Here is a 14,535-nt window from a genome sequence, read left to right as displayed (position 1 = left end):
ACGCTTGTGCCGTAGGGAGATCAAGGGCCTCGGCGTACGCCATCTTGGGAGGGTTCGCGGTCGACATGCCTTTTACTCAATAGTTGGGTCAGAATGAATTCCCCCCCCCCCCCCGGATTGCATTTATTGTAGAGAAACGCTGCCATGCAGAAGCCGACCCCTTGGAGAAGACATATGACAGGAGTCCGTCGTTTAGGCAAAAGCAAAAAGAAGGAGGGAAAAAACAAAGGGAATTCTGCTACAAGCGGTCTTCATGGTCCAGAGGTGTGCGACATCATAGGCTGGGGCTCGAGAACTATTGATGCTTCTACGTCAAGGCCAGTCAAGATCCAAAGTGAGCGACTGCTCAACACCGAACACAGTATAACGACTGTAACTGTTGCTACTTCGGTTTCCCATTTCGAAAGTCCTATGAGCTTGGATCAGATTGACCAGTCGGAAGACCTTGATGGTCGTCTACTAGACCCTCTTCTTCGAAGCAATTTTGTCGAGTCTCTTTCACTGTATAGCATTATTGTGCAGAAAGTCTATCAACAAATACATCATAGTCGTCGTCACTCTCATATTGTACATTTTCTTTTCGTGCCAAAGACATGTTCAAGCCGGCTGCGCATAATGTGACATCGCCCCAAAAAAAAGGCCCAACTGCCCATGTTCAATCAATCGGGGAACAAATGTGAAGAAACAAAAAAACACCGAGAACCATTCCGAGTAGCACCAAAACAATGCAGCAATAATCATCGATTTCATACAGTGGTCCAAAGCCAACGGGTAAGGACCAGCCCTGATCAACGAGAAAAGACAAGGCATAACACACGCGAAGTCGACGACAAGAAACGAAATATCTGAATAATAGTACAAGGGGTTCGTAAGAGACGTGAAAGGCTGAAAACAATCATAACATACCAGACGGCCCCGATACATGACACGATACAGTGTGCTTGCCAATAACCTCATCTGGCCCCAAAGCAGAGGGAGGCCCAGGAGAATGCGCATTTGGGGGGGGGGGGGGGTGGGGTCGTTGATCTCATCGAGACCAGTCCACCCCGAGCGCATCAGCACACGTCAGAAGCACGGGGGAATGAGGAGAGCACAAGGGGTCTGGCGCGGAGGAAAGGGGCCAGAAGGAAAAAGAGAACAACAACGGTAGGGGAGAAATGCGTCATGTGTGAGAGCAAAGGCTCGCAAGAAAGGGTATCACGACGTACCATCGACGTCAAGGGGAAAAGACGAACGGGTGGACGAGAATCAGTGGGGGTGACGTCGGCGATGATGTGCAATGGGGTGAACCCAATGCAGTGCTCGGGGAACCCCGTGTCAGGCGATCAGGCGATCAGGCGATCAGGCGATCAGGCAATCAGGCCATCAGGCTATCAGGCTATCAGGCCACAAGACGAGCGACCCACCCTCCCCCGTCGAAGGGCTCTCCCGAAATGGAAACAGATCCCGGCGATCAGATTCAGAGTGGGGCGACTCGCTGGATCGGGGGGGACACATGACGTCAGACAGTCCCCCCCCCCCCATCGTAGGAGGGTCCCCCGAGGAAGCAGAGGAAGAAGAGAGGAGGGTCCCCCGAGGTGGTGACTCATTCGTCATGGTGATGCTCTGCCGCACAGTGGGAAAGCTTCAATCCCTTCCCCGACGTCGTTGCTTGCCGGGCCAGTCCACTTCGGGGTGCACCACACGCATGTGTCGGGTCAAGGCATCATTCCGGCTGAATGTCTTCTCTTCGGTGCACAGATGACACCGCACCTTCTGCTTGCGAGCATTGTGGATAGTGTCCTCGTGGCGGGTCAGATCGTAAGGGCGAGAGAAAATAGAGTTGCAAGGTTTGCCAGTAGACGGGTTGATCCGCTCGCACTTGTGCGGGCCAGCCTGGGAGTTGCGCAGAGAGGCATCTCGGGCGATCAGGTGACCGCCAGGGGTGGTTTGACGGTGAGCCTCGCGCTTGTGTCGCTGGAGCTTGGCGGGCGTCTCAAATCGCAGCGTGCAACCGTGGTAGGTACACGTGTAGGTACCGCTGTCCGAGGTCGTGTTGTTCGGCCGAGTGATGCTCTCGTTCACGGGGAGCTTCGCCTGCGGTGTCAAGGAACCTGACTGCAAGTCGCTCCCTGTCGACTCCAGGCGAGGAAGACCGGTGGGGAACTCAGGAGTCTGTTGCAAGAGGCTGGCTTGCGGACGGGGTTGAGGGAAACTGTACTGAGGGTTCTGGACAGTCGCATACTGTCCCGGGAAGACGTCCAATGTAGACAAGGCAGACCGCATATTCCCCGAACTCTCGCGACGGAGACCGAGGGCGTCGCCCAGATTGAAATCGGCCGATTGCGGAGGGAAGAGTGGGGGCATGGAAGGGTCAGACCCCTCATCGAGATCCAAGACCGCGTCCTTGGGAGACATAGTTTTCAGCTCCGTCTGATTAGCGGCGGGCGCCATGCTCATCAGGTTCTGCGGCATGGGGACGCTAGTTGCCATCTGGAGATCCCCCGCGAAAGGCGAGGTATGGCGGAACGGCGAGCGCTCACGCTTGATGCCCAGGACAGGCGATCCGGACCGAGCGGACAGATGGCCCTGGTTGGCAGCCTGCAACCGGTCGGCCATCATGCTCCGTGGATTCACCAGGTGGGAATTCGCAGGCTTGACCGCTGGCTGAGGGTTGGTGATGATCGTCGGGTTAAAGAGCTCATCCTGGAAGATGTCGGACATGGTGCGGTTCAGCTTGGGGACGCCGACCATGCCTGCGTTGTTTCCCGCGTAATCTAAAGGCTCGGTAAGTAAGTGGAACATACAGCGGGAATCTGACCCGGGATCATAGAGCGCCTCACCATTCGTCATCGTCTTGGTGTCCTCCAACTCATCCAAGTTGGTCTGGGGGGTAACGGGAGAGTTATGGCTGACGGTAGACACGGAGGGCGCTAATGAGTAATCGCCCTGCTGCTGTTGCTGCGTGGGAGACGTGTGCTGATTTTGCTGCTGCTGCTCCATAATCGCTTTCCTCATCGCCGACTCCGACTCTGCCGTGTTGGCGTCCCACGAGGGGGTTTCGTAATTTGCATATGGAGCGGTCATGAATTGGGCCTGAACAGGAGTCTGTGCGGGTGTTGGTAGAGGCTTTGCAGAGCTGTCGGACCGACGGTGACCATTACTCGAAGCTGGCCCAGAAGGTGCGGAATGGTTCGAGGAAGGCAGCGGAGAGGTTTTGTGAGAGTATGGGACACGAGCTGGGGTGAGAAGCTGAAGGTTGCTGTCCCAGCTCTGACCGCTGGCCATCGGTTGCTGGTGCGCCAACATGGGTGCGTAGTAGGGCTGGTACTGAGAAAGATATTGCTGCGATGCGGGCGAGGCGGAGGCTTGAGTGTCAAACGACGGATTGTAGGAGGACGCTGGGGTCATTGAAGGAGCCCCCAAAGACTGGCTGTCGGCCGCGGTCGTGGGAGGATAGGGAATGGAGAAGGTCGGCGAGGAGAAGGTGGGCGAGGAAGGTGAGGAGGAGGGCGGCGATGCGAATTGTGTCAGCGAGGTGGGATCGAATTGCCGATTAGCTTGCAGCGACACTGAGGGCTGGAGGCACGATTGTTGCAGGAAGTCCTGCGGTTGCAACTGAGGGTCGTTGTGGAGAGCTTCGAGATATTGGTCGTCTTGTATCAAGCACTCTTCAGGGTTGTATGGATCGGTGATGAGACCCTTACGTGGGTACATGAGCATTATGGTGTCACGGGGATGAGGTGTCGGATCGAGGGAAGAAGAGTAATCCAATTCGCCACTTGGGGGGGAAGGCGAGCTCTCTTTATAGAGGTGGAACTCCGACGGGTTGAGATCCGAGAGATCCTGTGGAGGAAATCGAACACTAAATGTGGCTGACTCGATACGGCCGGAGGGGACGGACGAGTGAGTGACGGTAGATAATTGGTCCAGTCAAATGGTCGAGAGCTGCAGAGTCTGGAAACGTCGAGGACAAAGTGATCCCAGGGAAAGGAGGAAATCGAAGGGCAGTGGATAGATGGAGATTGGCTGGAAAATGCTTTTTGGAAAGGACGGTACCAGTTAGGACGGTCTATCCCGGAGTCGTTGGAGATGACTCGATCGGAAAATCGGGTCTTACTCACCAGATATTGACGGAATGAATAGAAATAGAATTCGAGTGATCAAGATCGAGCTTGTTAATCACCGGAGGATCATATAATCATGAATAATCAGGTATACTTAATGTGAGAATGGGAACAGAGTCGAATACGGTGGGCACAGCGAGTCTTAAAAAGGCAGATGAGGATTGTCGCAGCCATGACGTTTCTTAGGTTGGGCCACTTACATTGCTCGAATTCCTTTTCAGAGAATTATACTTTATTGTGATGGTGAATTTTCTGAATTTCCAATTTCTGCTCCGGAAGGTCGTATTACCTCTGTACGCTTGATGCGATAATCGGTACCCAGAAAAAATGGAGATTAAAAATTAATGATTTTCGGATTTTTTTTTTCACAGACATTGTTTCGTCAGCCGGCCCGCGTGATTCGAGGGATGTACAGGCTGTCATTGGACGACCATGTCAGTCTGCCTGTAAGGTGTATTGTGACGGTCCATATCTAGACCCTAGTCCTGATCAGGCCTTAGTGCATCGGTCCAATACAATACGTGACCGCCATGACTCGACCTCGGTGTCTTTTGGACAGACAATTCTGTGCGGGTCTCCACTGATCGTCCGGGGGGACCGTGCTAGGTGGGATGAGTGTTCTGGCTCTTTCTGATTCTCAGACCCTTCCGGCCGGCCATACAGTACTTCCCGGGTGAACAAAGATAGCATGCACGTACGACTATTATCCACATGGGGTTCGAGATATCGGGGAATGGAAGCTTTGGCCTGATCCATGAAAAAAAAAAAAGAAAAGGGGAGAATCACGAGTCATAGTATATGTAGTAGTCCCCGTTCATCAACCTGAGAAGCTGCCGTTTTCATCATCAAAATTGTTGAAAAGAATGAGTCCATGTAGTGTATTGCGTAGTGTACATTGCCCACTACTGACCATGCACAGCTAATGTGTGTCGCTGTACAGAGGTGTAGGTAACTGTCATTGCGAGATATGTACACTCAGTACACGCCGGGGTTTGCTAGATTCTCGGGCGAGAGCATTCCATCCAATCATTACTGGGGACATCAGCCCCACTGATCGCTTAGCAAGCTCAGGACAGTCCCGGTGTCTACCCAAGAGGACGAATGGTACAGGCTATTCTTGTAAAATCAATATCATGTTCGCTTGTCTCGGATAGCACTGGGCTTGAATCATAGACAACCGTCGTGTGGTTGGCTAGGCTCCTACGATGCGCATCGGTACCACTTTACTGAAAGTGTTCTGCACATTGCCCTACCTCGGACCCGACATTGGGAACTTCCTAATGTGAATGAGACAACCTACTCGACAATAATGGCTCAAATCACTTGAAACTCTCCGAATGGTTACAGTAAGCCTCAAAATTGATGGTGCCCGACACTCATGGCTGATTCCATCGAGACTTCTTAGACCTTATTTTTAAGGCAGAAATCTGATACCCTAACGTGCCTCGCTGAAGTGTCTCGTGATGCTAATCCATGCATTTGGTAAAACGAGCCGTTCCCGTCCAATAGTGTTTGGTGTTACTAGTCGCATTACGAATCAGAAGGACGCATTTATCGCATTCCACCGAATGATCCGATGGCATGTGAAGTTGTGAACATTGTGATAGTACGTGCCTACGAGGCAAGCTTCACAGCGAGTGTAGGCCAACTCCTCCCCATGAGCCACAAGTTAAGCTGCGCCACTTTGTGGCACGACCCCACCTCGTCGGACTTTCAAGCCCCGATTCTTCAAGGCCTTCCCGTCGTTTTCGTATTTGATTATTAAGGTCAGATCCGAAATTCCACGGCCAGCTTACAATTGATCGCTTCCAACTGGTTCCACCGACCAGTGTCCGCGGACTTAATGGGGACCTAAAGTTTCCGCAAGGGTCCAGGACTGCGATCGCCGACCACCCAAATTCAGTACTTTGGCGGTTTGTCGAAGATCTTTCGTCCGATCAAATCTGATCACCGACCAGCCCGATTGTCTCTGAGTCAAATCGAGCCTGATTGACAGCACTAGATCCTTGTCTCTAAGCACTGTACCCAAATTTGGACATGACTCGGAGTCTATACTCTGTAGTTTGTAGTCTGTACTACATAGTACATACAATACTAGACAGTGAAATCTGAATAGTAAGGTAATACATTTAACGGTACAGTGACATAGTCATACGCTAGTATAGTACCCGACGACCCGTACTGTAGAGTGTAGAGTGTAGAGTATAGAATGTAGATGCCTATCTGATGGTACCTAGCTGAAGCCTCATCCACATTACGAGTCAGCTGATCTTTATGACGAGCATCAGCTGTCTTGTGGGTTGACTATCAGGTTATTTTGCAATGCGTACTGTCCACGCTGGACACCCCTCGAATCTCAATTTGGTCTTGACGGGAATCGACTCAACCTGTTCTCATTGATGCCTAGACTACCAAGGTATACACTTCACAGTGCGCTTCGTTAATTCACGGTGCTTGCAGGTAGAGCTCTTGACATCCAGCTTCGGCGGAGACTGCCGAATTGGGCTTGACGATGCTAAATCGTACTTCCAACTGTATGGAGTCACTTCTTTGGATACAAGACTGTTCTCCACTCAAGTTTGATCACATGCCCGACCCAGCAGTCGTAAGGTCGTCGAATGTGGATCTCCTCAGTACAGTCGACGATGACATTCATGGGGTCAAAGATGAGTCACGATACGCAGAAGTTCTCAATAGCTGAGACAAGCGGCTTCGTTCCAGTCAGCGAGTAGAGACCGTGAAACACCATTTCAGATTTCCCGAGGGCCTGTTTAACTTGGAGCCACGTGAACAACATCGAGATCCACAGTGCACGGCCAAGACGCATTCGGTTATGTCCGTCACATTATTGACTTCCACATGCTTCAATGGAGATCTGAGGCTGGGGATTTGGCAGGGCTACTGTGGCTTGTCTCGTCCGAGATCTTACAACTGGGCTTGATGGGCCGTGCGAGACTGTGAGTGCTAGAGCTAATATAAATTTCGCCGTGGTTCGTGCAGGCGGGATGGATCTGAGGGAAAATCTCCGTTCTCAGGCGCTTGATCTGCATATTGCCACCACATGTCAGCTGTCAAACTTGCCGAGCGACTGAAGTAAACCTACAGTAGCTACCCACATGACTATCCATTGTGGTGGGACTTGGCGATCGGTGATACGGTGATAAGATATTCGGACCAGACAGACATCATCTAGCCACAAAAATCAAAGACTGTGCTTCAGCTGTCGTCAGATCTCGCTTGATCCGAGGACCGCGAGGGCCTCTTGACCCTGGCCCAGCTGGCTTGCGACAGGATGCGCTGTCCGTTCCACCCATTATTTGAATTATTGATTTACAAGTTTCCCAGGTAGTTCACGTGAGAGAGTACGCAGGAGAACGTGTCATGGTCTAAGCCTCGAAGCTCCTTTTGACTGAATCGAAAGCCTAAGCCCGAGGTTCCTCCGGCAAAGATTACCGGCGGTCGGCATTAGCGCTAGCGGCGTAGCGCATCCCAACAGCATGCGGGTCCCCCGATCGGGCTGATCTGCCCGAGTCCGGGGATGCCGTGTGCCGGTGAAAGCGCAACAGATTATTGATTTTTCCCAACAGCACTAGTTTAGCTAGGGTTGTGATCTCGCTCATGGGGGACACGAAGCGCTTTTTCCAAATCGGGACCGAGGAAGATAGTATGGACTCATAGTGGCTCACCGGCTACAGCTCATCGCTTAGACAACAAAGCCAGTAATTTGGAATTCTTGAATGAGTCAACACTTTCCCACCTTGCAATTCTCGCACCTCGCGACCAAGCGTGAGCTCGATTTCCACACATGTGCCTGGGTTCTTCTCTATCAGTGTACCTTGAACCCGCATCGTCGTTTCTGGCCGACGAACTCGGCGACGATCCGGGGAAGTGGCAAGCCTTGATATCTGGCCGGCCCACTTTAGCATCCTAAAGAAGTTCATCACATGGGGCAATGGACTAGTAATCGATCTTGACCACCTGATCTCACACGTGTGTCTTTTAACGCACTGTAAAATTGATATTCTGTCTTCGTCAAAGAAATTTTCTATTTTTCCAAAAGTGTCTGTCCCGATGTCAACGCATCCGCAAGAAAAAGATATCTCCCTCTAACCTTCTACTTTGGGGATAGGCATCGGAAAGAAAAAACAATACCCGTTCAGAAAACTTTCTTGCGACTCAAGCATACGGTCGACGGCGACCGCCAGGCCTATCGCAAGATTCCGGACACCCAGAGCTGTCAGCACTTAAACAGGCACCCGAATTGTCGGTGCCGATGAGTTTCTTCCGCCCGACACCAGGTAAAGTCCCTGCGTTGCAGAATGCGCAGAAAACCCTGCGAACCCAATTTAGAAACAGCCCTACAGCGCTAATGCACCACTGAAAAATTTTCGGTGCAAGTGATTGGTCCACCCCAACCCTTAGCGCGGATGCTGGTATGCTCAGCCACACATGGTCGATGCGAAGACGAACTATATTAAACGGGTACACCGTGGTGTATTGCAGCTAGCGTGTGTAAACTTGTAAACATGTATACTGTATTGTACCGGTCATACTGGCCTCGTGGCCTTTACAAGTTTACACCATCATACCGTCCTGCCTGATTGGGGCCTTGGGCACACAAGCTGTAATTTTCCCACCCCTCAAGCCTCCAGAGTCCAGTCCACGCTAAGTCCTTCTGTCATCCTTCTAGTGCGTGCCGACATCCCGGCACCGGTATTCTCCGTGCATGAATCCTGCTGAACTGTTCGTCCTGACCGAGCCAGAGCTGCATGGGAGAAAAAAATTTTCATGCTTAGCGCTTCTTGTCGCGTGCATCGAATGATTCTTTCCCGGGCAGATTTGTAATGTAGTTGACAGATCAAACATCTACCGGCACGAATCAAACGCCGAAGGAGCGCTTTGATCTCTACGGTCTTGCTGTTAACTACGCGCCATGACTACAATGGTACGACCTTCCTTAACTCCGGTGGATCCCGACAACTCCACGTGTTAAGGTGTCATGCCGTCCGTGTCGGCCTGGAGTACCAGACCTCTACTTTTGCACTGTACAACCATGTTTCCCAAATTCGGAAGTGGTCGCGATGTATGTACTTATGTAGTACTCGCATTGCATGATTTCCATCAATTCAGAATCCGAAGAAAGACAGCTGAAAACTTTTGTCTCTATGTGTATCGGTCTACAGATCATTAGTGGAAGGCACAATGCCAAGAGACTCGCATCAGCTGCCTTTTCTCGCACAACTGAGAATAACAGCCGACGATTTTGACCTTGCGCGCTGCGCGTTGGTCTAAACACATACAGTAAGGTTCCTAAGTCTTCGACTTGAGTGGAGCAAACGCTTTATTGGCACTACTTTTTGGGTTCACTTGACTCGTGGTCTGGCCCTTTTTAGCTCCGGGATGGCTAACCGACCCCACGATGTGTGGGCCTCGAAAGGGTCTAGGCTTATTAGATAAATCTGCTGGATCTATAGGCATATGAAAAAGGGAGAGAGAGGAAGAAGAAGAGGCAGAGAAAGAGGGAGACACGCAGAATGAAGGTACACGGAGTCCTCTACTAGTTGATCAATCTCTCTCTTGCATTACTGGATGACGGAAATCTGGTAGGTCACTACAATATGATCTATTTCTTAGTTTTATTCTCTAGTATGCTCGAACAAGCCGTTCCCCATCACAGACGGATCACTGTCAGTCACTTTGTAGAGGGAATCTCCATCAACAGCCTACGACGACTCCCCACAGGGCTGTGCAGAGGTCTAGCCATCAGTCAACTCTCAACGAATAATGCTCGAATTGGCACATGCCCCGTGCGTCTCAAAACCGATGAGATGCAGCTGCAGAACGTAGGTGAAGCCACACGATGAGAGAAATGGATGAGGGTGAGACTGACTAGCGAGGGGAGGTTCTATCTAGGCTATGGACTGCGGTGAGACGGCAGTATTGCATGCCATACGAATAAAATCATGTTATCTCGAATGGTCATCAGTACATATGTATAAGCCAAAGAAGCTCTATTCAAGAGAGTAACTGATTCTCAAATTCTTTACTGCCAAGGTACACAGAGGCTGCGCAAGAGTTTGATGTAATGTCAGTCGAAAAGACAGCAGGAGATGTGTGATACAGCGCCTGTGCCACAGGCAACAGGCGCAACTGGCCACTCAATAATCCTATTGAATAACCCATTGTCTCGATGAATGTTATCACAATCCTATGGAAAACCTCCGCATACGGCCCTGACCTATCTATTCTGTCGTCGACTAAGGAGAGATTCGATCTGGGAGTGAGATGTTTCCGGGATCTAGCCTGGTTTCATGTATGTGTCAGCTTGACACGCAGGACTAGGCGGAGCACTCATCGAATTTCCACTAGAAAACCCAGAGAGCCCGCTAAATGTTGCCCATGGGCGTCTTGGTACATGACGAGGACGGTCCAGAAATGGTTACGGGTTCTCTATTCACAGTAGCATTGTGATCTAGACTTATATGAGCTGGACAATGATTCAGCTGGAAAGATCCCCAGATTTTTTCTTGAGATGCTGATCTCGCTCAGTGAACGAGACAAGATAGAAATAGATGAGTTTAACCGGCCGTTATGGTTGCGATGAGTCTAGGGGGTTCGATATCATCCTGAAATGGACGATGAATCAAGGTAAATGTGAATCAACAGCATGAACGCTAGGTATGATCCTATGCGCCTAGGCCTGGACGAGACTACGGATCCCCAGCTCCATATTCGATTGTCACAAGTGAATGGTGGAAACAAATCAAGTAGTCTCTGGAACACGACTGAAGGTGAACTGGCGACGAATCGAGCAGAAGAGACATCATGTACTGCGTTGTGATCCACAAGACAAGCTCTCCTGTACACCCTCCACCAGCTGTATGTGAGTGCTTGTATCTCTCCTCAAAATCTGACAGCAGCGTTCCATATCGTCATGGATGATTGATGAGGAACACATATCTCAGAAATGTGATCTTGTACGCCCTTGAGATGAAATAGATGATCATGGTGGAACCACCTTCCTCGCGAGTGAACACAGATAGGACGGAACGGAGGGTATTTTGCACAGCCAGATGTAGACACGTTAGGAAATGGAAAGAGGTTGGCGAGAATACGAACGCTCAGCTGCAATGCGCTCGTGATAATCTAAAAATCCGAGCGGGTGTAAAGAGTTGTAAAACTATCGATGCATGGGTAGCAATGGCTTTTCTGCCCCCAAGCTTCTTCCATGATGTACGGCGGCAAGACCGGCGTTATGGTGACACTCGAGTGGCACAGTATAGTATAGATTTCTGTGGAATACACTTGGAGCATTTCTTGCAGGCTCCGTAGCTTCATGGTGTGACAGTAAGGTAATCATTGCATCGAAGGAGACTCCATAGGACTTTTGTTTTTGAATAAAACTGCCAGCTCAATATGCATAGCCACGTGAGGACGTATCGGCTGGCTCCAAGAATTCTATCATGCAAATGCATGGGAAAAAAGGCCGCCAACTTCGTATATATGTCCAGGACAAGAGTAATGATCCAGAAAGAAAAACGAGGGAAAAAGAATGTGAAAGAAAGAAAATATAATTACACCAGAAATTGCTCCAGACATCCAGTCTTATGCGAGTTGTATAATTCCTTTAATATCTCTTCGTTCGGTGATTCTGCTCCATCGAGGAGTGATACTCATGATTCGATTCCACCGTCGTCTCGATCTCGGTTTGCGTGAAGATCTTGCCGTCGGGAATGATGATGCGCTCTTCGCTGGAATTGTCCGCAACCGTAGCGCCGATTTGCGTGCCCATACCGATGTCATCTCTGCCACAATTGAGCGTACCCATAGTGATATTGTTCGGATCGGTAACCTTGGCAAATCCAGAGCCGTAGCGATGGGTCCCGGGTGTTCCAGACCAGGCACCATATTTTCGGCCGCTGGAGTATTCGCCAATGAAGCGAGGGAGGAATCGAGAGGCAATCGCTTTAAATGAAGGAATAGAGGCGGCAAAAATGCCAATGTTGGTCTCGATGACGGACCAGTACATGGCGCCACTGATTGCGTATGTGGAGTCCGACGAAGTGAGCATGTAAGGAATGTAAGTGATTCGAATGATGGAGGAGACACACGCACTGAGAGAGAGAGAGAGACAGTCAATAACAAAGATCCGTTGATCGGTGGAGAATCCCACCGTCAGAATACTCCGCTGCGATGTAGCATATGTAGGAGACTTACAAGAGACCCAGACAAAGAATGAAAATCAGAGCGATCTTTTGCTTTTGCGGCATTTGAAGCTTGAAGATGACTCGAATAGGGAGAGTATAGGTGAGAAGATCGGTCAAGATGTTCAGTGCGGCGTTTGCGAGATAAAATATGTTGATTTCAACGCATTTTCCAGGGCCGGTTCCAGTCCAGGCCATTCTGATGGGCTGACATTGAAAGGCTGCGACAAGAACAAATGATGTTGCTTGGCATACAATGACGGCCATCATCACGTACGATAGCCGGGTGAGGAAACGGTCGCCTAAGCGTGTATAAAACCATAGCACAGATGTTTTGATGAAGCCCAGGCATGCAAGGTAGAACATCGAGCTTAGCCATACGAACTGTGCACGGACGGTCAGCTGTGATCGAATTGGAGTTTGGTGGATGACATACGAATGCATATCGGACGAGTTCAGAGTCGGCCACGAACTTTCTGTGTTGACCTAGTCCGTGTTCGACGGCTTTGGCGAGACAAGTCAACTCCTCTTCTTTCTCAATTAGACCGTATTGAACTTCACATACCGACGATAGTGACCGCAATAAAGGCCCATGCAAAGATCTAGAGATTCAAATCAGTCACCGATTGAATTGGCAGGAGGAGAGCTCTTCGGTCCATACACAAGCGCAGATAATGAGATCTAGATATCCATAGCGTCTGAGGTCAGTGCCAAGGTAATTCTTTGATCACAACTCCGAAGATGCACTCACAGTCATCGAGACCCATCTTGCCCAGAACATAGATGCGTGCAAAGAGTCGCAGTGATAGAACAATGAATGTCAAGACTGCAAAAGCCAGACTGATTCCGACGACGGTCGGTCCTTGAGAGCCGTTGGCCCCCGAAAACCCCATACTGGCGTTTGCAGTGACCAAGAATAATAAAAAAAGAGTGACCGATCAGCCGTATGTCAAGACGGCGATGAAGATAACCGAGACTGATCCAAAGCAGGGTTCTGGTGGTGATTAAGTTGTTCGAGAAGGCAATCGTGCAAACCTCCCCCTCCTGATCCTGCGGCAATTTCAGACCCTTTGGAAACGCGAGAAAGGCAGATCAGAGCGGATCAGGCCTAGGTCATAAAGCCTTATTGCCTTTGGTTCTCTTTTTGGTCGCAGGGAAGAAAAAAAGAAGAAAAAGACAATAGAGGTAGACCCTTGGCGGGACAAAATTGTAAGCACTATTTACCCCAGTTTCCGCTTTATTGTTCTTGATCCAACCCAACCACGCCTGAAAGAAGAGGAGATGGGGTGTATGCTAGCGAGAAGAAGGGAAAAGGCGCCCAAATCATCCATCTGGAGCTGCGATCTAGTCGAGATATAGTAAGCGCACGTTGACTAGTGTCCACCTGCAATTTGTGACTGGTAACAATATCCAGATCCACCGTGCTTCTGTCCGCCAATGGTGGCACATTAGGGGGGTCTCGCAAGTTGCCAGTCCATACGTAATTAGAATGCAGCTGGAGAGCGCGAGGACTGCCAAGTGGCCAAAGTCCAAATTCAAGTCCAGACAAGAACACTGACTCCTTACTACTGAGCACCGACAGTGGTGATCGCACTGCGCATGAGTGTAATTCTTGTTCACTATGGCCACTTTCCGCTCTGCTCAACGTCAAGTCTACACGCTGGTAATGATAGGTTGAGCTGCATTAAGCGCCATAGGATCTACAGGGATTAGAGATATCATGTAACGGCTACGCTCTCAAAACAACTCCTCCCTTGAGCCCGCTGTACCAATAGGGTTTGGTGTGAACTGTGTAGAAGAGCGGGAATGGACATATTCGTTGGTCTTTGTCAACAGTAGACTGCAGGTACGTCGCTTGATAATTTACTTATCCAAAAAATGATATGTTATCTTCACTTTCCTTACTCTGCCTGATTGGCTTGCGGTGTGATTGGGATGTTCATACCATGCTGCACCGTGCATCTCGGATGGTGTGAGCGACTGCGGCTTGCTCCTGAACGGTGTTCTTCGGCTTCGAACTTGTGGATCCTATTTGAGAACGGATTCAATCAACAGGATGTCCTCGTGGACTCACTCGGTACCCTTTTACAGTACGTATTGAGTGTACTCCATCCAACGAACTGTTCAACTGAATCTGCAGCGCCAAGTTGAACGCTTTGATAGCGCCAGTGGAGACGCGTAGACTGTAGCGTGATTCTTCACACCAAGTCAGTTTTGCCCATCTT

At 50.1% G+C, this 14,535-nt stretch overlaps 2 protein-coding genes across 2 annotated transcripts; both read right to left on the bottom strand.

Moving 5' to 3' along the window:
- Positions 1–1,626: 1,626 nt before the first annotated feature.
- N7539_002466 (stress-regulated transcription factor RPN4) lies at positions 1,627–3,702 on the bottom strand (the record flags this gene model as incomplete). Its single annotated transcript, XM_056932069.1, has 1 exon — positions 1,627–3,702. The coding sequence occupies one exon, from the start codon at positions 3,700–3,702 to the stop codon at positions 1,627–1,629; it is 2,076 nt and encodes a 691-aa protein (XP_056792028.1).
- Positions 3,703–11,733: 8,031 nt separating this feature from the next.
- N7539_002465 (putative integral membrane protein Pth11-like) lies at positions 11,734–13,203 on the bottom strand (the record flags this gene model as incomplete). The annotated part of the gene is made up of 6 exons (XM_056932068.1): positions 11,734–12,220; positions 12,324–12,694; positions 12,747–12,814; positions 12,876–12,912; positions 12,972–12,991; positions 13,062–13,203. 6 exons carry the CDS (start codon positions 13,201–13,203, stop codon positions 11,734–11,736), a joined length of 1,125 nt encoding a protein of 374 aa, XP_056792027.1.
- Between the last annotated feature and the right edge of the window lie 1,332 nt (positions 13,204–14,535).

This window comes from Penicillium diatomitis, assembly GCF_028827545.1.
Source record: "Penicillium diatomitis strain IBT 30728 chromosome Unknown utg000003l_segment0_segment0, whole genome shotgun sequence".
Classification (NCBI taxonomy): domain Eukaryota; kingdom Fungi; phylum Ascomycota; class Eurotiomycetes; order Eurotiales; family Aspergillaceae; genus Penicillium; species Penicillium diatomitis.
This window is presented reverse-complemented; position numbering and strand designations above follow the sequence as displayed.